This window comes from Falco rusticolus, chromosome 3 (assembly GCF_015220075.1).
Source record: "Falco rusticolus isolate bFalRus1 chromosome 3, bFalRus1.pri, whole genome shotgun sequence".
Lineage (NCBI taxonomy): Eukaryota > Metazoa > Chordata > Aves > Falconiformes > Falconidae > Falco > Falco rusticolus.
Genome location: NC_051189.1, coordinates 97,004,095 through 97,023,008, shown reverse-complemented (window position 1 = coordinate 97,023,008; position 18,914 = coordinate 97,004,095). Strand labels below are relative to the sequence as shown.

Here is an 18,914-nt window from a genome sequence, read left to right as displayed (position 1 = left end):
CGGGCTGGGCCTCCACCACACTCACCAGAGCCAGCTTTTACCGGACACGATTCCCAGGTGCGAGGCGCTGGGCTGTGGCAAGTGACAGTGGACGCCGGTAATTGGGGACGCTAGGTGGTGACGAGGCAAAAGGCCACGAGGAGAGGCTCCTTCGGGCTGCCGAGCCGCGGCGGGCTGGGCCTGAGGCGGGGGGGGGGTGGCCGGGCCGGGCGGGGTGGCGGTGGCCCCGGGTGTCCCGCCGGTGGCCGCGGGCGGTGCGGCCCGGCAGGGGGCGGTAGAGAGCGACGACAACAACACGCCCAGCCCGGCCACCGCAGCGTCCCGCGGACGGCGGCGCTGATTGGTGGCGGCGGCGGCCCCGCAGCGCTGAGCGGCGCCTCGTGATTGGCCCGCAGGTGCCGCTCGGCGGGGGGAGGGGGAGGCGGAGGGTATATGAGGAGGGAGCGGAGCCGGCGGAGCGCAAGCACGGGGGCGGCGGGGACGGCGGGCAGCGCGCTGCCGGTGGCCGGGCGTTGGGCGGCGGCCGGGGGCGCGGGGGCACCTCAGCCTGTAGCGACAGCGGCGCTTCCCCGCCGGCGGCGGCCGTACCAGCCGCTCCGGGTGTTCGTGCCAGCGGCGGCGCTGGCTGCCCCCAGCCATGCTGTGCTATGTGACCAGGCCGGACGCGGTGGTGATGGAGGTGGAGGTAGAGGCGAAAGCCAACGGCGAGGACTGCCTCAACCAGGTGAGGGGCCGCGCTGCGCGCTTCTCCGCTCCGGCCGCCGGGGCTGGGGGCGGCGGGCGATGGGTGACGGGCCGCCGCCTGAGGGGCGCGCGCGAGAGCCGGCGGGCGCGCGCCCCGGCGGCTGGGGGCGGCGGGGGCGTGAGGCGGGGGGGGCGCCCCGGTCTCCCCGCTTCCCTTCTGTATTTTTTCTTCCTTTTTTTTGTTTTCTTTTTTCCTCTCTCTCCATGTTGGATGCGGCGGCTGCCGCATCCCTCGCCCGGGCGCGCACCGGCCCTCCCGCCTCTCCCCCCCCGGCGCCTGTGGGCCAGGCGGGCCCCGGCCTGCCCCCGCAGCCGGCCGGAGCCGTCCCTCAGCTGGGGGCACCGGTGGGGCCCGCCTGGCCCGGGTGGGGCCGCCCGGGCGGGGCCGAGGTGGCCCCCGTGGCCTGCTGGGGCCGTGCTGGGCCAGGTGGTTTCGCCTTTTGGTCGCCACCGCCTGGATGTGGCAGGGGCGGACGATGGGGAGAGTCGAACGCAGCAGCCCGGTCTGGTGGTGGCACCTAAATAAAACTTAAGGGTTGTACTTCTTTTTCTTCTTGCCTAGAAAGCGCTGCTGGCTGTGGTGTTGCATAACAGATGCTCAGCTCTTTTGGAAATCCGCTGACCCTCTTAAGTGCCTGTTCAGGGGGTGAGAAGGGGGGATGAGATTTGACCGTGGAAGTCTGTGTGGTTTTCAGCTGGTGGAGAAATTCCCAGTTTATTCTTGGTATTTGTCTACGTGCTCTTTTGTTTGCAACTTAAACTCCAAGTAATTAAGTAACCTTTTGTGTAAAGGTGCTCCCAGCAGGGCTTATTTGTTTGTGTTCTAAGTGAGCAGTCTGAAACGATGCTCGATTCAGGTGATAATTTTCATCATTATGTTGTAGCTTCATTATAAAGGACCTCTTTCTTTCAGGTTTGCAGAAGGTTGGGAATTATAGAAGTTGATTATTTTGGACTGCAGTTCACTGGCAGCAAAGGGGAGAACCTGTGGCTGAATTTGAGGAACAGAATCTCCCAGCAGATGGATGGTTTAGCCCCTTACCGGTTGAAATTAAGAGTAAAGTTTTTTGTAGAGCCGCATCTTATCTTACAAGAACAAACAAGGTAAGGTAAAGATGATTGTAAGTAGACTTAACTTATTATTTGGTTTTTAATTTGTGTAACTTCTGAAAGTAATTACACATTGGTTTTATTTCTTTCTTAGTTATTACTTCTGGTAATCTTGCTTGACTTTTCTGTGTAGTTTTAAAGCCTTAGTGTTCTTTAAATGTTATTCCTTTTAAAAAAAACAACAAAACCTGCTGATATTTTTAAATATTGTGTAGCTACCAGTAAGTAATCAGTGTAATAAGTAATCATAGAATCATAGAATCATAATTCTATGAGCACTTAGTGCTGGAAGTGGGTGAAAATGAGCTACCAGTACCATATTACTTATATGGTATTTGCATGTCCGATAGTAACCCCTGTTCAGTGGTGTTACTCTAGGTCGTTCTAAACCACTGGTACAGAAAGGCAGGAAACAATTCCTCCCACAGAGCAAAAACTTGCTGAATTCCTTTGTCTGGTATTATGTTACAGTAACTTTCAAATAGCTACAGGCTCTTTGAGGCTACAAAAGAAACAGCTGTTTTGCTGCTTCTGTTGCCCGTCCTCTTAACCAAATTGTTATACTGCTAGCCAGTTGTAAAAATTGAGTCTCCTAAGATTACTATAGTGAACATTTGCTTTTGCTCCTTGAGTTTGTTTACTACGTGAATAGCAACTGAGTTACCTTCATAGAAAGCTGTGCATAGATATATTTAATGCTGACCTTTCAACTCATTTTTTTGTTTGTTTTTAGATAGTCTGGTTAATATAAATGGGACAAATAAAAATCTAGTGTCTGTATGATAATGTCAAAACATGTTTTCACTATTCATGTTAACTTGGTCCTTTCAGAATTAAGACCATGAATACAATAGAGTTCTTCAGAATATTTGTCTAAATAATTTGGTCAGAGGCTGACGGCATGGTCCAATGTTTTTATAGAGAAAAGCTTTTGAGTTAGGAGCATGCATATATTGTCTTGTTTTTTGAACTAATGTACAGAGGAGAGGCTTTTGGGGAGCAGTGGTTTTAGCTCATCAGTCTGGTTGAAAAGTTTTCAGGCTGCTATGAAGTTAGACTGTAGTTGTCCTATATAATAGCTTTAGTTGGGCAAATGCATTCTAACCAAATTCCTTTTTTGATGTGCCTCATTTGGGAGTATTTTCCCTGAAGAAGTTCGTCATCTTATTTATAGTTGTACTCACTGAGATTATTTAAAACAAAATAATGAAGGATTTTAATGTCGAACAAAAGGAGCAACACAATTTCATATCTGATGAGGCAGAAGAGATTGCTCTGAGCATGTTGGATGTGTCTCCACACACAGACCAAATCAGAGTGAACCAGAGGAAGCCTAAAGCTGGTGTATTGGCACTTTTATGCCATCCTTGATGAATGTTTGCTCAGCTTTACAAGGTTTTTGCAGACACCTGTGTTCTTGCCTTCAACACTGTCAATGCAAGACTTGGCAGGTTGCACAAGTTAATAGAGAGCTTGAACTGGTGAAACATACCCCAAGGGCCTAAAAGACAGGTTGTGTAGCTGGAATGTGACAGAGCTTGTGTATATATACATCAAAGTAGCAAGTACTTCTCTGCTATAAAGATGACTCAAAAGGTTGTAGGTGGGACAGGCTTTTTCTTTTATGTATGAATTAAGACTGTTCTAAAGCTAGTATTTTCAACAAACCATTTTAAAATTAATAGAGGCTCAGTCATCAGATCTAGTAAAACTCTGCTGTGGAAACAATTACTTAAAATTTTGGAGAGCAACAGGCATTGAAACTAGCCTTTAATGTCACTCTTGCAAATGTGAATAGTCCTGAGGTTTCAGTTAAGCTGTGCAGTCTACATCCTGAGTATTATTAGTGTTCTTCCTAAAACCAAGCTGTAAACCAGTCTGTGGTAGCTGCCTTTTAATTGTGTGGGCCCAGGAGTTGACATGTAGCAGACCTAGAATTCCATAGTGTCTGTGGTTAATGTGTATTTCTGTAGTGTTGACACAGTTTCAGATGAGCCTTTTTTCCCTACTTGGGTCAGCTTGAAGATTTGTGTGTGCACATAGCTGTGCACTCATATTTAGTTTTCATGTAAGCAATTGTGGTGTCAAGGAGAAGATGAAACATTCTATGAAACCAGTCACTGAACTTTAAATCAATAGGTGTATCATGGAATTGCAAGGATTAGCTGTACTGTTACAGCTGACACCTTGTTTTTTACCTTTACTTGCAAAGTCAGTGTGCTAGTTGATGAAGAAGCAGTGATGGGTATCCTTTGTTTCCTTTAGCAGTTGTGTCCACAACTCATGTACAAGGTAATTCTAGCAGAGCTGCTGTCTTGTCCCTTGTGTGAAGACTGCTGAGGAAGTCTCCCAGTCTTTTACTTGGCTGCCTCTGATGCAGGTTTTATATAGAAATAAGATGCATGTTGAGACTGCTTCTGTAAATCTGGGAGGTTGCAAGTAATTCTAAATTCTGTTGATATGCTTCATCATGATAATAGCAAATGTTGGGACTCAGTTGTTACCAGTTTTTTCTATGTACTTCAGAAGCTTTGTTGACCTCAGTTGTACTGCTTTGTTAAAGATCTTAGTCTTTTAAATTTACAACTCGGGTGTATGTTTGTAGCAATTTAATATTCAGGTTTCTACATGCTGCGTGAGAAGCTGATCTGGCAACTGAACATCAACCTCTGCTTCTGTTACCTTTAATCTGTGCAATCCAGTGGAAGATCACAACCCCATGCATTTTAATCTTCTTATGCAGGGGAGCCTTCTTGCCTACTGAGTGCAAAGGCAGAGCAGGTTATTGTACCTTTGACCACTATGGGAACAAATGACCTTCATGAAGTGCTTTGTGAATGGAAGAATTGCAGGGGAAAGAAAAACCCCTTCATAAGGCACTTTCTTTCTTTTTACAGGAATAAAAGTGATTTCTTTCTATTGTTCTTTGGATCTCAGTTTCTAGGGGGTTTTTTGACTGCCTGGTACTGAATTTCACCACAGGATTTTGTAGTTTGGAATTGTTTTCAGTGCAAGAACACTATTCAAATTTCATCTGCTGCTGTTGGCCAGTTTCACAAACAAAGTCTGAAATGTGAACAGTGTGCTTGTTTAGAGCAGTTTGAGTAACTATTTTTTTTGAATAGAGGATCACACTGGCTTGAAAATGACTGCTGTCTCTTTGCTTAAAGATATCTGATGGTCTGAGATCTAGATCATGAGCTCTGTGTTAGTTTTCACTGTGCCCTGTATTTCTTGATAGGTAATGCAACAGTTAGTAAAAAAAAAAGTAAAAAGCAGGGGTTTTGTCAGGATGATTTATGAGTGCTTGTCTGATTGGATTTTCTGAAGTAGGGTGAGGAGCTGGGGCTGGGAGGAAAGATTGTGCTTGACCAGCAGGCATTGCTGAGGGCTGGCAGTGGTGCTGAGGGCCTGGGTGGGTAGAGCGGTATAACTGCAGGCCACTGCCTGGCAGTATCCTTGGCTAGTAGCAACCTTGGCTGGCAGCCACTGGGCAAATGGGCAATGGCATGGCACTCACGGAGCCCAACTACAATTAGTGATTGGCCTGCACTGCTGTCTCAGGGTGGAAAGTTCTTGGGCTTCAGCTAAAAGCTGCCTTTGTGAAACATGTAGTGGAGAAGTCTTGAAGCTGGCATTCACCTTAACTGAGAGAGTTTGCCGAGCTGTGCAAGAGGCAGATTGTGCCAAGCGGTCGTCCAGGAGAGCAATGGTTTTTGAGTCTGGCAGGATAAAGACAACATTGTGGTGACTGCACAAAAGTGGAAATAATTTTGAAGTGAATCATTTTTTCAGCAATGTAAGATTTACCCAGATGTGATTCAAAATGGGCAGTTACTTGTCTTGTGTAACATGACTGGAAATTGAGTATTTGTATGTAAACCATGACAATTTAAAATGTGACAGATTCTAACAAGCCACACAATCTCATGAAGCATTTGAAAGAGCCGTATTTTGCCAGGCTTGAGATAGGTAATGTTTTAGAAGTGGTTGAAAGCTGTGTGATGTTTCCCAGTATTTGACTTTTATTTACAAAGTACATCAGTTCAGGACTGTTAACCAGTTGTATTGATGAATTAGTTAAAATTAAGAGCTGGCTTGCAAAATATTTTAAAGTTACACATGTAGTAGATAGGAAATAGGAAAAAACATGTTATCTTACAACATTGGCTGGTGCAGTGGAGTCATATTTCTTATACAGCAAGAAAAGCCTGCTGTAGTAGACACCAGGATGAGTTTAATGAATCTGTTTCAATCTGAGTTGATTGTAGTTGGTAACCTTTCACGCACCCTGCTGAGAGCAAATAAGAGCAAAGATACTGAGGAACATAGTTGTAACTGATGGCTTCGCTTTTTCATGTGGAGTGGCCTTATTCTGTTTCTAAAACCAGATATTATTCCTATAGATTTAGAGGTCTTTTTTCAATATATTTTTAGGGAGAAAAATTATGCCTCTCTATTTTGATTCCTTTAGACTACAGAGAGTTGTAAATTCACAGCAGGGGGAAGAGCCCTACCCTGTGGTAAGAAATGTCATACCCCAAAGAGAACGGGCAATTCCTTGGGATGTATGCTAAGGTTCTTGCCAGTAGTCTGGTGAAGAAATGGGCTCTTTTGGCTCTATTTCTATTTTAGGAATTGTTAGTCATACACAGATACTTATATTTGTAAAGGATTGGGGCTTGTCACTTTTTCCACTGACAGCTAAGTTTACAGCTTAAAACTTCTAGTATAGTCTTTAGATTTTTGTCCTGTCTTCCTTCCCTGGATTTAAAAAGTAGTAGAAACAAAGCTTTCAGTGCAGAACTTTGATTTGTAATGGACATAATTGTCTTTAATGAATTATGAAAGAGAAATCTATCTTCTATTGCATATACTCTTTTTTGTAGTACTTATTTTGTGGGGTTGTCATGGCCAGCTCAGATGAATACAGAAGAGGTGATTTGCCTCCTGTAGGAATTGCATTGTACTGAAATGCTGACATCAGTTTCTGCTAGTGGTGTTCAGTATAGTGAGCCTGCATAAATTGCTTCAGAGGGGGCAGGAAGGGATTGATGTAATATCTAGGTTTGTGACTTCGGTTTGGTAGCTTTTAGCTTTTTGTAAAATCTGCTGAAATTTCCTTGCAACCTTCCCTTTCTACAGCATTTGTGTGAAATTATTTATCTGCAACTAAAACACATTAATCACACTGTACATGTGCATATTAAAACACTCAGTAAAATGACATAGAACTTGAATTTTATGGGAAGCACAGGGGCAAAAAGATTACACTGACTTTATATTTTGTATCTAGTGCTTGAAGAAAGCATGTAGTCCTGTCCTAATTTTAAAACTGCTTTTTCTTTTGGAAAGGAAGAAATTCTGCCTGGGCAGTGACTATATAGTTTTGGCAGCTTAATGCTTTGTCCTCTAAGCAGTATTCCTATGTACTGTTCTGAACTGTGAAAGTCAAAGGAAATGTGCCATGATTTATTCCACAGGAATATCTAGCTAGCATGAGGTTCAGGGTGGAAACTAAGACTGGTTTAGGTTATATAGACTGTCTTTTGTACTAATGCTGTTGTGTGTAGAACTTGGGCTACAAGTGCAGTGGAAAGCTCTGTTTGTTCTTAAAGCTGCCACTAGTTGTTCAATGTCCCAATGTGTCTGCCAGGTTTTAAGATGACTAGGAGCCACACCAATTGATTGAAGTTCAGAGTTGTGAAGACTGACTTGTTTTCTATGAAGATTTAAAGATTAAATGAAGTTTTGGAAAAAGTAGTGAAAAGCTGCAGAGCGTGCCAGGAGAATATTGGGGCAGGCAGTAGGAAACATACCTTTTGTGTGACTTGTTTCTCAGATTTATAACAGGTAGTATTAATGTATTATGTGTAACTGAAGTGGTGAATGATGCAGAAACAAACTAGTTTCTTACATGGTGGTCAAACTAGGACATTGTCCATGATGTTGGAAATGCAACCTTTAGAGGACTTGCTATGCACAGTTCAGTTCTCAGTTTTAACAGTTTAAACTTACTAATAAATTCCATTAAGTGTGAAATACTAACACTGAAATTCCTTGAAAAACTGAGTACCCTTTTACTGTACAGCCTCAGTACATTTAGAGATGGGAAAAGCTTTAACAATATTTTCACTGTACCTAGAGATTCCTAGAGTGGAAGTGCAGTGGATTGAGTGCTGTTGATTAGGTCACAATCTAATTTACAAAAACTTAAATACTTTCTGGTGGCTAATAGAATCTGTAATATGACAGGGTTTTCTACAGACAATTTGTTGGGTCCTTTAGACTGCAGAATTAGATAAGGAACTGCCTCAAGGCTCCTAATGCTTTAGTTTTGCTTGACTGTATTCAGCAATAAAAGCACTTTTTTTGCCTTTCTAAGGTTCAAAAGACTTTTTTTAGTTTTGCGTAAAAGAAAGAAAAATGTGCTTTTATAATCAGATTCTGGCTGGTGTCATGCTTTGAACCTTGAAGGGTGATTTTTGCCATGGATATATTAATGTTTAACTTGGGAGAAGTGTAGTCTTAAAGGCTGGATGGGCTGATCAAAATCTGTACTAATCAGAATCGCTTTTTCAGATGTATAAAATATTTGCAGCTCTTTCAAATTTCTAGATGCTTTTGCTTAAACACAATTAAGGATCCAAAATGAAAAAAAACAAACCACAAACCAACAAATCAGCAGTGAATTTGCTACCTGACCTCTGGTTCAGGGTAGCTGCTGTGGCATATCAGTATAAAGTTGTTTGCTGTTTGAAAATAGGCAGGCCCTATGTTAACTAGTTTCTGACCGATTATGGGTGCAGTTTAGGCAATGGACTTGGGCCAGCAATGGGGTTTTTGGGTGCAAACCAATGACTGTGAGATGGCCTATTAAATGTGGGTGGGTTTGTCCATTTTCTCTGACTTAACAAAATAGCTTACCACATTGTAAGCCAGGACACAAACTTGCATAATTCTAGTTACTTTGCAATAACTGTCTCTTATTTATAGATGTCATATCTGTCCCCTTTATCAGAAAAATGCAAAGTCACTTAGTCTGTGAGATGTTTTCCCTTATGTGATATGAGCCAGTTATGGGAAGTATGTTGGCTGATGTGATGCTGTTTCACATTGTGCCTTAGTTCTTTTGTCTACCTATGCCATTACTGGCTTTTTAGAGCACAAGCTGTGCCTCTGCTGTAGTTGCTTCTGTGATGTGTCTGTATTTGCAGGAGCAGTCTTTTGTTTTTCAGCTCCCTGCTTGATGTCAATAAGGTCTTCCCAGCATGGGGAGAAGACTGACTTTTTTCCCGGTGTAGTCAGTGCTGTCATGCATAAAATTGAAGATCCAAGCATTTAGGTGTGGTAGTTAAACACATTTCAGTGAATGAGAATAAAATTGTTAGATATTTCTTTTAAATACTGCATGTGTAATTAGTACATAGTTATAATGACTGGAAAACCTGTTCTAGTATTAAGAGGATCAAAAGTGCATGAAAAGCCATTTCTTTTCTGAAATGTTGATTGGAGTTGGGGAAATGCATACTATTTAATTTTTTTTGCCATAGCATTTTAGTAATTCAGCAAATACTTTGTTTGGATTTAAGGACTGAGCCCCCAAAGGAGCATGTACAACCAGTGCATTTTAAAAGCCACAGGGTAGGGCTTTCTGTGGCCTGAGCCAAAAGTTAACAAGGAAAGAAAGATTGTAGCAGAGGTCTGGGACTTGCTCCAAAAAAAAAAAAGCCTGAACAGGATTAACCTGTTAACAGTGGAGGCAACTGTAATGTTTGAAGTTCTGATCCTCTTGCCACCTAAACTTGTATGCAGCACAGTGAGCATACTTGCTCCCACCAGACCCCAGCTAGAACTGCTGAAGTGTAGACTGTTGTCTAGACATCAGAGTGATGCAGTTAAGCACTTCTGTCACAACTGCAGCGAAGCTCAGGCATGCCTCAAGCTGATTGCAAAGGGAGGTGTTGAAGATGTCACTTGTTGTGTGGGTTTGGAAATGGATTCTAGGGCAGCTTATGGGATAATTCTGTATCTGTTTTCCTGAATACAAAAGTTCTGGATACAGGGCATCTTTTGGGCCAGTATTAGCTGCAGGAGTTACATAGTAAAGCTAAAAATGAACGCAGATTTTCCAAGTTACATAATTGCTCATAGTGCTGAAGAAGTAGCCCTGTTCTCCCTGCTCTACAATGGAATTGTAGAGTGCTACAACATGATATACATAACAGATTATCCAAAGTTCCTGTTGGAAGGAAAGCTAATCACTTGTTAGAATCTTCAGCTTCAATGAGTGATTAATTACAGGTTTTTAAAGAAAGTAGATTACACTGAACTTTAGAAAAGTAAAATGTGAATGTCCTGTTACAGTGGAAGCTAAGACATACATCTGTGGGTGCTAGGCTTCATTTATTGAAAGATTTTTTTCAGTGATATATAACTACTTCTGTATTTGGTTTCTCTAAACATGTTGAGGCTTAAGAACAAATGGTAGGAAATTCACATTGTCTTCCCTGAGGGGAGATAAGGATGAATTTATAGAAGTTAAGGTAGGCTATAGAGGAAATAGCAGGCTGCTGTTAATGTTGGTGGAAATGTTGATTTGTCTAACTGACCTGTTGGGTAATTAAGAGCAGCTTTGTGAATTTTCCAGCTACTTGTCAAGCCTGCCTTCATCAAGTGTAAAGGCTGGTCTGAGAAATGTGCTTACACAGCAGATGTTGTTGTATGTTATTCCACAGTGCCTCTTCAGGTGTTTTGAGTTTGAATCATGTCCCTGGAAAAAGCACCATCTTCCCTTTGACTGTGGTGGCAGAGGCATTTCTACTGCATAGAGAAAGTGTATGGCTTCTCCTGTTGCGTGATGAAAGTGTGTATGCTGTCTTGGGCTGCTCTTCCCAAATTTGCTTTTGTGAAATGCAGAGTAACTTGTAAATGGCAACCAAAAAATTAAACAGAACTAATCCAAATACCTCACTGATATTTTTCTCACTAAATTGAAATTGCTAGGTGGTCTTGAGGATTAAAGCAGTTCTTAAGAATAAGAACATGATATGCTTTTAGATACAACTGAAGACTGTAACTTCAACTTTCAAGTGAATAAGATGGAGGCCCTTTTCTTTTCCCTGTGCCAGACTTTAATGGCTACTCAAACATACCTGAGATGTTTGATACATATCCTGATTACAAACATCTTTCAATGTTTTGTGTAAGCAAATATTTCTGATTCCATTGCAGGCATATGTTTTTCTTGCATATAAAAGAAGATCTTCTTGCTGGTAATCTTCAGTGTTCTTCAGAGCATGCAATTGAACTTAGTGCATTGCTGGCACAGATGAAGTTTGGAGATTATAACCAGAACACTGCCAAGTACAGTTATGAAGAGTTGTGTGCGAAAGAGCTCACCACTACCATTTTGGAGAGGTAAAAAGAGCACCATGATATAATCTCCTTTCTGGAGACAAAAGAATAAAATGTTATGCCCTTTATTGTTGATGCTGTACTCAATCCTTGTGTTCTTAAAAACACAATTTAGATGGCTTTGCAGATCAAAATACAACCTGAATGTTTAACTACTGTTCTGATTTCAGTTCACTTTTAAGCTCAATTATGAATAGTTTTGGGGTTTTTTGTGAAGAGCAAAAGCTGTATAGTACTTGGAGCAGGGTAATCAATTTGCAAGTGTATCTTAGACCTACACTTGTGAAACGAAGTAACAAGAATTTATCTGGCTTAGTACCCTTACACTGACAAGTAAATGGGATTCCTGAAACACCTTCAAAGCTAAATTCCTGAGTATCAAAAACTGTCATGCTTTCCTGTAGGTCTTATTTTGGTTATGAACTTAATGGTTGTTCAGGTAAATATGTTGGAGGGGGGTAGTTGGAAAGCCTTGATTACATGTAGCTTCTTAATTATTAAGAAAATGCACAGTATTGTCTCTCGAGCATTCTCAGGATGTTTGGGTAATTCTCAATTCTTTCCAGTTATCATGGTTACTGGAAGTCTATAGCCAGATAAAGCAGGTCAGGAGTGTTTAATCTGTTTAACTAGGTCATCTAAACCCATGTTAAAACAAGCTGCTGACAGTAACGGCACACACCTGAGTTAATTTCACCTATCCTTAATCTTTTTATCAACAGCATTATTGCAAAGCACAAGGAGCTAGAAGGTCTCAGTCAAGCTTCTGCTGAGTACCAGGTTCTACAGATTGCTACAACACTGGAGAACTATGGGGTAGAGTGGCACTCGGTAAGAGACAGCGAAGGGCAAAAACTCCTCATTGGTGTTGGACCTGAAGGCATATGCATCTGTAAAGATGACTTCAGTCCTATCAACAGGTATGTGTTTTGTGGAACCATTTTCATCTTCCATTTTTCAGAAGTACTGAGCATGCCTCTCTTTTTTACATAAATACACAACTGCTCTATAAATTACTAAAAGGGGCTGTTGGAATGTATGGTTTGAGAACACTACCTGCTTATCAAGATGACAGCTGGCCTCAGTACTCTTGATTTCTATATGTATTTTTGAGGCAGCATCTTCAGTCCAGCATTACAGACCACAGTTGGAGATTATTGTAACCCCCAAAAATTAGGCTGTAGTAGTATGTGGAAAATACCCTTATCCTTAAAAGCTAAACAATTCTTTTTTTATATTCATCTACAGGATTGCTTACCCTGTTGTTCAAATGGCAACTCAGTCTGGGAAGAATGTATATCTGACCATTACCAAGGAGTCTGGTAATAGTGTAGTTCTCTTGTTCAAGATGATCAGTACAAGGGCAGCAAGTGGACTCTACAGAGCAATTACAGAGACACATGCATTTTACAGGTTGGTACTGCCACTGGAGTCGACTACTGCTGCTCTCTTCCACAGTATTTGCATGAAGCACTTAAGCAGCCAGCGGTCTGACTGCTCTTTGGAAATTCTTTGCGAAATGTCATTGTCTTTGCAGCCTCTACTTTCCTCTTAAGTCCAGAAGCTGAACAGTTTTTTGCTGCTCTCCATTTTGTTGTGTGGGAATACAAGAAAGTAAGCGAAACTTCTCAGTCTACCTCTATGAATAACAACACTTCAGAATAAAAACTTGCTGTGTTCTTTGATGCTTCATAAACAGCACATAGGTTTTTGTCCCTATGTGAGTAGGAGGATGAGAGAGCAAAGGAAGAGAAAAGATCTTGTCCTTCAGAATATGTAGCTCAGATGTACATGTACGCCTTGTTTCTCCTTTATTTGGCTCCTCCAGTTGCTGGAAGTTACCTGTATGCCACCTTTCTGTCCCATATATTTAAATTTTCCTACAATTCCTCTACTTGCTCACATGCCCAGGATTTTGTTTCATGCCAGCAGCTATCCATTGTCTTTATCCTGTGTTCTTTGGGGTAGGGCTGTGATACTCATTTGTCAAAGGCTGGCTTTTATAAACCCCTTTTCATTCCTACTGTGAGGCCCAACACTGATCAGTAGAACTGCCAAAGACACTTAGTGGTGCTTTCTCTAACTACCACACAGCAGTTTCAATTACTTTGTAAGGGAAGAATTGGACTTAGAAGAAGGTACTTACACTAGGCAAAGACCTGTCCAGCTTCTCAAATTATCTATTTTAATACAGTTACAGCAATTAATGTTAATTAGTTGCCTTTCTAACCACTGCAGCTAATCGGCACGTAACCACTACCTATTTTTGTGAGCCAGATGTTAAGCATGTCTTGTTTTGTTCTGCAATGACATGCCCTTGGACTGCTGTTCTGCACTCTTCATATTGTTTTCCAGACAATTAAAGCATTATGTAACTACTTAGACCATCTAAACTTGTTCTTTGTCTCTGCTTGTAACTTCTGCTGTCCTTTGCAGTTTCTCATTTTAATTTGAGCAGAATTTAGTTAGGCGATAGGATTTGGCCATAGCTTAGATATTGGACCTTGGGCCCTGTGAGGCTGTAGTCCTTGTTGTTCTGTTTGGCTTTTCTTTCCCATGTTGTCTAGAGAAGTGATATGCCTTAGACTTCTGCAGAATTTAACTGTCACTGAAATGTGACAGGCATGGTTTAGGGTAGTTGACATACTTGGTGGCAAATACAGATGCCTTAATTTAGTTCTCTATGCTGCATTTGCACTGGTTCCCTTCAGATGATACACTAGCCTTTAAAGTACTGAGTGGAAGTTTGGTTAAAGACACAGCTTGACTATGCTAAAAATGAGAGCCTGTCTAAACAAAGAAGTGTTATGCCAAAGATTATTAATTGGAATTCTGTAATGCAGTGCTTGGAAATCACCGTGTAAATAAGTGTTGCTAACCTGCACCATGGATTAAGTGAGTGTTGTCTGCTTGTATTAGCATAATGCCTGAAGGGCCCTTCCATAGGCTGACTCTTTTACCAGACACTTCACATTTATGAAGATGTAAAATAAGTATTTTTTCCATTTTACACTTTTCAAAGTAGAGTTGTCTTGCAGACAACATTCCAGAGCTTAACTTACCTCAGACTACTCTTATTTGCTTTGATTTCAGTGCTGTTACTTCAGCTTTAGGCACAAATTACTGTAGGGGTAGGTTTATTGGTATTAACTAACCAAGCTTGCATTTGTCCTATTGTTTTATAGGTGTGACACTGTCACCAGTGCTGTCATGATGCAATATAGTCGAGACTTAAAGGGCCACCTAGCATCTCTATTCCTGAATGAAAACATTAATCTTGGTAAAAAATATGTCTTTGACATTAAAAGAACATCAAAAGAAGTTTATGATCATGCAAGGCGAGCTCTTTATAATGCTGGCATTGTGGATCTTGTTTCAAGAAGTGACCAGACCCCACCAAGTTCCCCCCTTAAGTCTTCGGAAAGTAGCATGAACTGTGACAATTGTGAGGGTCTTAGCTGCCAACAAACAAAAGCTCTGCAAGAGAAGCTGCGGAAGCTAAAGGAGTCCATGCTTTGTATGGTGTGTTGTGAGGAAGAAATAAATTCGACCTTTTGTCCCTGTGGCCACACCGTATGCTGCAAGACCTGTGCTGCCCAGTTACAGGTAATTGCAAGATCATTAAGATGGGTGTTACCAGATATGTGGGAGTTCTTGCCTTTCTGTATACCTCAGTCATGGATTAATATGTTTATGTTGCTATTCTAGTGAAACTTTTATATTTACAATTTTGTTTGTGGTAAACTAATTCAAAAGAACATTCTGTTTAGACAGTGTGTTTGGAAGATAAGTTTTAGCTGTGCTAACTGAACTTGCAATGAGGGTAAAGATTAGCTGCATGTTTCTCACAATACCCTGTTATAAATACGGAGGTTATGGAGAAGTGCTCTGTTACTGTGTGTGGAGGAAGTCTCCAGTAAGTGTAGAGACTCAAAATATGAAGTAAACTAATTTCTTAATATTTTTTCTTTCCAGTTGTGTCCTGTGTGCAGATCTCGTGTAGAGCATGTCCAGCATGTGTACTTGCCAACCCACACCAGTCTTCTCAATCTGACTGTGATATGATCTACGTTAAACTCATCATGTACTCTTTAAACTGCACTAATATGAGATGCAACCATTGATTGTGAAGAAGGCAATCACTCTGGCACCTATCCATGATCAAAAGCAAAAATATGTCATTTTTTCAACATACACATTTGTCATTCAGCATGTCCAAAATGGTTTGGGACATTTGAGAGCAGAAGTATAACTGATTTTACTTCAAAGGAGAATGATGCTTAATTTCGTAGCATGGTGGTGTTACCACAGAGCTTGGTAACCCTGGAGAAATGTGTACACAGACAGGTATACCCAGTGAGAGCAATGCAGCCTTTTATTTTACACTCTCTAAATCCTTTTTAGTACAGTCACTTTGTTTATTTTGATAGTAAGAGTAGCTTTTACAAATATCAGTTTAGTATGGCTCATAGTTTCTGCTTTTAGTAAACTGCTTTAAAGAGGAGAGAATTTCTTTTGAAGAAAACTGGTTCTTAAACTAAAGTTACAAGGCTTCATCCAGTTTGTTTAACTGCAAATTCTGTAATATAGAAAACAATTCTGACAGAATAGCTTTGGAAGAGTAAGACAAGTTAATCTCAGTGTTGAGGGTGGGTCAAGAAGGTCTTCTGGCTGGCAGTGTCCTGTGGAAGCATTGGGGGACTTCATTCCCAGCTCTCAATGGTCAACGTGCTCCCAGGTTTCCCACATCCAGCTTGGCCGGTGGTCTTGGGAGCTGTAGTCAGCTGCCCTTTTAAGTTGGCTTTATTTTTTGGAGACTGATTTTAAACTATTAAACATGTACCATTAATTTCTAAAGCATTGTGTATAACTTTAAATGCTTTCTTTAGTTAACATCTTTATTAGGTAGGTCATTCCCTGCTAAAATGTTCTTAATTTCCACCCCCCTACTTGGGCATTTTGGGCTCTGGTTTCCTAGTGTATTCTCCAGGGTACAGAGGGAACTAGAGACCATGTTTGGGTGCAATACTGGCTTAATCAAAGCTAGAAAAGTACACTGTCACTTTACTGAAATTTTCTGACTATACTTTTCATATTGCCTTAATGTAGCAGTAATGTGTGTTTATGCATCTGTTTCTTTGCACAGACATTTTGTTAAAATATTAAAACTCTACTTTTTTATGACACATTAGCATATAAACCTTACTCTAAGAGGGTATTTATTTTTTCACTTTGTAAAGAAGATTTTGTTTCCTCATGAAGCAAGAGCTTTGTCCTATATCGTAGGCAGCTTCTGTCTTTTTATATTCAGATTAATAAAGGACTTTAAAAATCTACTTTGTTATTGAATTTCAGAACATCAAGTCTTATATCATCTGAGGCATTACTGAACTGAAAATACAGCATGAAGTATTTTAATGTTTACAGTCTTGAATGTTGTGTCATGTTTTGAGAGCTAGTGAAGTTTCCTCAGGTGCATGCAGATTTCATGGGAGGGAGGAAAACAGATGCTGTGGCCACCTTTGTTTCAGGCAGTGTACTTACAACAGCTGCCATATTCCAACTGTAAAACAGCCTTCAGAATTAACTTTGAAGAACTTCCCTACAATAAAATTGCCCCAGATATATGGGGTATGTTCCAGTGAGATGAGAAAAATAAAAAAATAAAAAAACAAAACAAACACAGCTTGAGTAGAGAGTTGGAGTTTCAGTAGTCCTGTCTAGAAAGCTCTTAATTACAAATGTCTTGCTGTGTTGTGGGTTTTTTTGATTGAAGCTATTTATATTTACTAACCTATGACTCTGCTTTCAAGTTCTTGAAGAGATGGTGCTTGAGCACTTCCAGCACGGTGCTCTGGCTGGAGGATGTAAGACAGTGCTGGCATCAGAGGAGCTCTATTCTGGCAAGTATGAACTGAAGCTACTTACCTATGACCTCTTAAAATTAAATTTATTGCTATTTAAAATATTATTGCAGAGTAGCATGTCTTCTTGTTAAGACAGGTCATTGGGGATTGAAGCTTGAGGCCCTGGACATAAAAATACTTTGGGGTGGTCAGGGAAGAGGGAAGATACTGGCAACTAGGCAACTAATCCTGTATAAAAGTGCTCTTTGACTCAATGTAGAGTGGTGTGCACAAGGTGCCTTTTTAAAGATGAAAACTTCAACTCGGCAAGTGGGTGCTACTGAATTTACTCTCAAAGATTATAATTCTGCAGAAAGATTGTCCCTATATGCCATTTATGAGGAAGGCATGGGTACATGAGTTTTCAAAGACTGTATCCAGCTACTGCACCCATGTACATTAGTGCTGAAGCAGACCTTCCCGGCTTCCCAACATCACTCTGTTCTGTGCTACAGAATTGTTAGCAACATCTAATCCATCATCCTATGGCAGCTGGCTGAAATGGATTATAAATTGATATAAGTAGATGTTAATACATGTGTCTGATTTAAAGCACTTGACAAGTTCATGCTGTTAAAATAGGCAAGTGTTAACTCCAGGTCCTGGTAATTAAGTTGGCTGTGTAATTAGATATCCCTAATAAACAATTTCAGCAGTTGGAACTCTAATCAGGGTGGGGTTTGACAGGTTATGTGGCATCGGTGGAATTCAGGCAAAGCCTGTGACTTCTGAAAACGTGCTCTGCCTAGACTTGAAAAGCCACGGAGAGCGTCAGGCAGGCGGCGAGGTACAGGCCTGGGCAGGAGCCTGGCAAGGACCGGTTGTACCTGGGGCTGTTGGGAGCCTATTTTGGTATCAGCAGAGCGTGGGGTGCGAGCAGAGCCCGGTGGCTCTTTCCAGCCAGGAGGGGCGAGACGGACATGTCGATCCGCTCCGCAGCCAGTGTGGTTTTGGTGAAATCCTGTTACCTGCTCTGAGAGCTGGGCACCAGGTAACCTCTTCTGAACGCTGTGAATCGCAAACAGCCCCGCTTGGTTTATATGTAAGGTCAAATAGGATGCGAAACAATGTAAGAGCAGCTTTGATTTGTTCGCAGGCAGCTTTCTTGGGAAGCATTGTTTGAGATGTACTTGTTCATGCTATGCTGGAAAAGTTGCTTAACCATGCAGAACTGCTGCATTGCTCAGTGTTTGCGGTTCCAGCACACTTGTTACAGGAGGTACCGTGTCCAGCCTCTGTGAGCTGCCGAGGGCTGCAAGGAGTCAGAGAAACAATGGGAAGTCTTGGATTCCACGTGCCACGTAGCTGTACTGCAGAAAACATCAGGTTGTGTTTGCCCAGGTGCTGTTCTTCCTCCTAAGATGCTTTGTCTGAATGTTGTAATGGGGGGGGGGGGGGGGGGGGGAGTGGCAGTAGCAGCATAGTTTTTTGGGAACAACTGGAGTTTGTGTCCTTTATGCTTCTCCCTCTGGAGCAGGAGGGTTGATTACAAAGCCTCGTTTGGTGCCTCTCACACGTTATGTTAGTGTTTCTGTGCATACCAGGCACTCGTAATGAAGTCAGCTCCCCAAAGCTAGTACAGCCTGGTAAGAAAACTCACAGAAAATTCAGTTCTCATTTATCTTCAGAGTTGCAGTTGCGGCTGCTGCAATCCTGTTGTGTGTGCGATGTCACTGTAAAAGGCTATAGTCTCAGGTTTCTGCTACAAGTACCTAAATGGGAAAAACACCTCCAGAG

The 18,914-nt window shown here is 41.7% G+C and overlaps 1 protein-coding gene across 1 annotated transcript; it reads left to right on the top strand.

Annotated features, from left to right (window-relative positions):
• The first annotated feature begins 472 nt into the window (after positions 1–472).
• On the top strand, positions 473–16,607 carry LOC119144507 (myosin regulatory light chain interacting protein). The gene is made up of 7 exons (XM_037379997.1): positions 473–724; positions 1,658–1,848; positions 11,089–11,274; positions 11,994–12,191; positions 12,520–12,684; positions 14,457–14,877; positions 15,247–16,607. Exons 1-7 carry the CDS (start codon positions 638–640, stop codon positions 15,334–15,336), a joined length of 1,338 nt encoding a protein of 445 aa, XP_037235894.1. The 5' UTR covers positions 473–637; the 3' UTR covers positions 15,337–16,607.
• Positions 16,608–18,914: the final 2,307 nt, after the last annotated feature.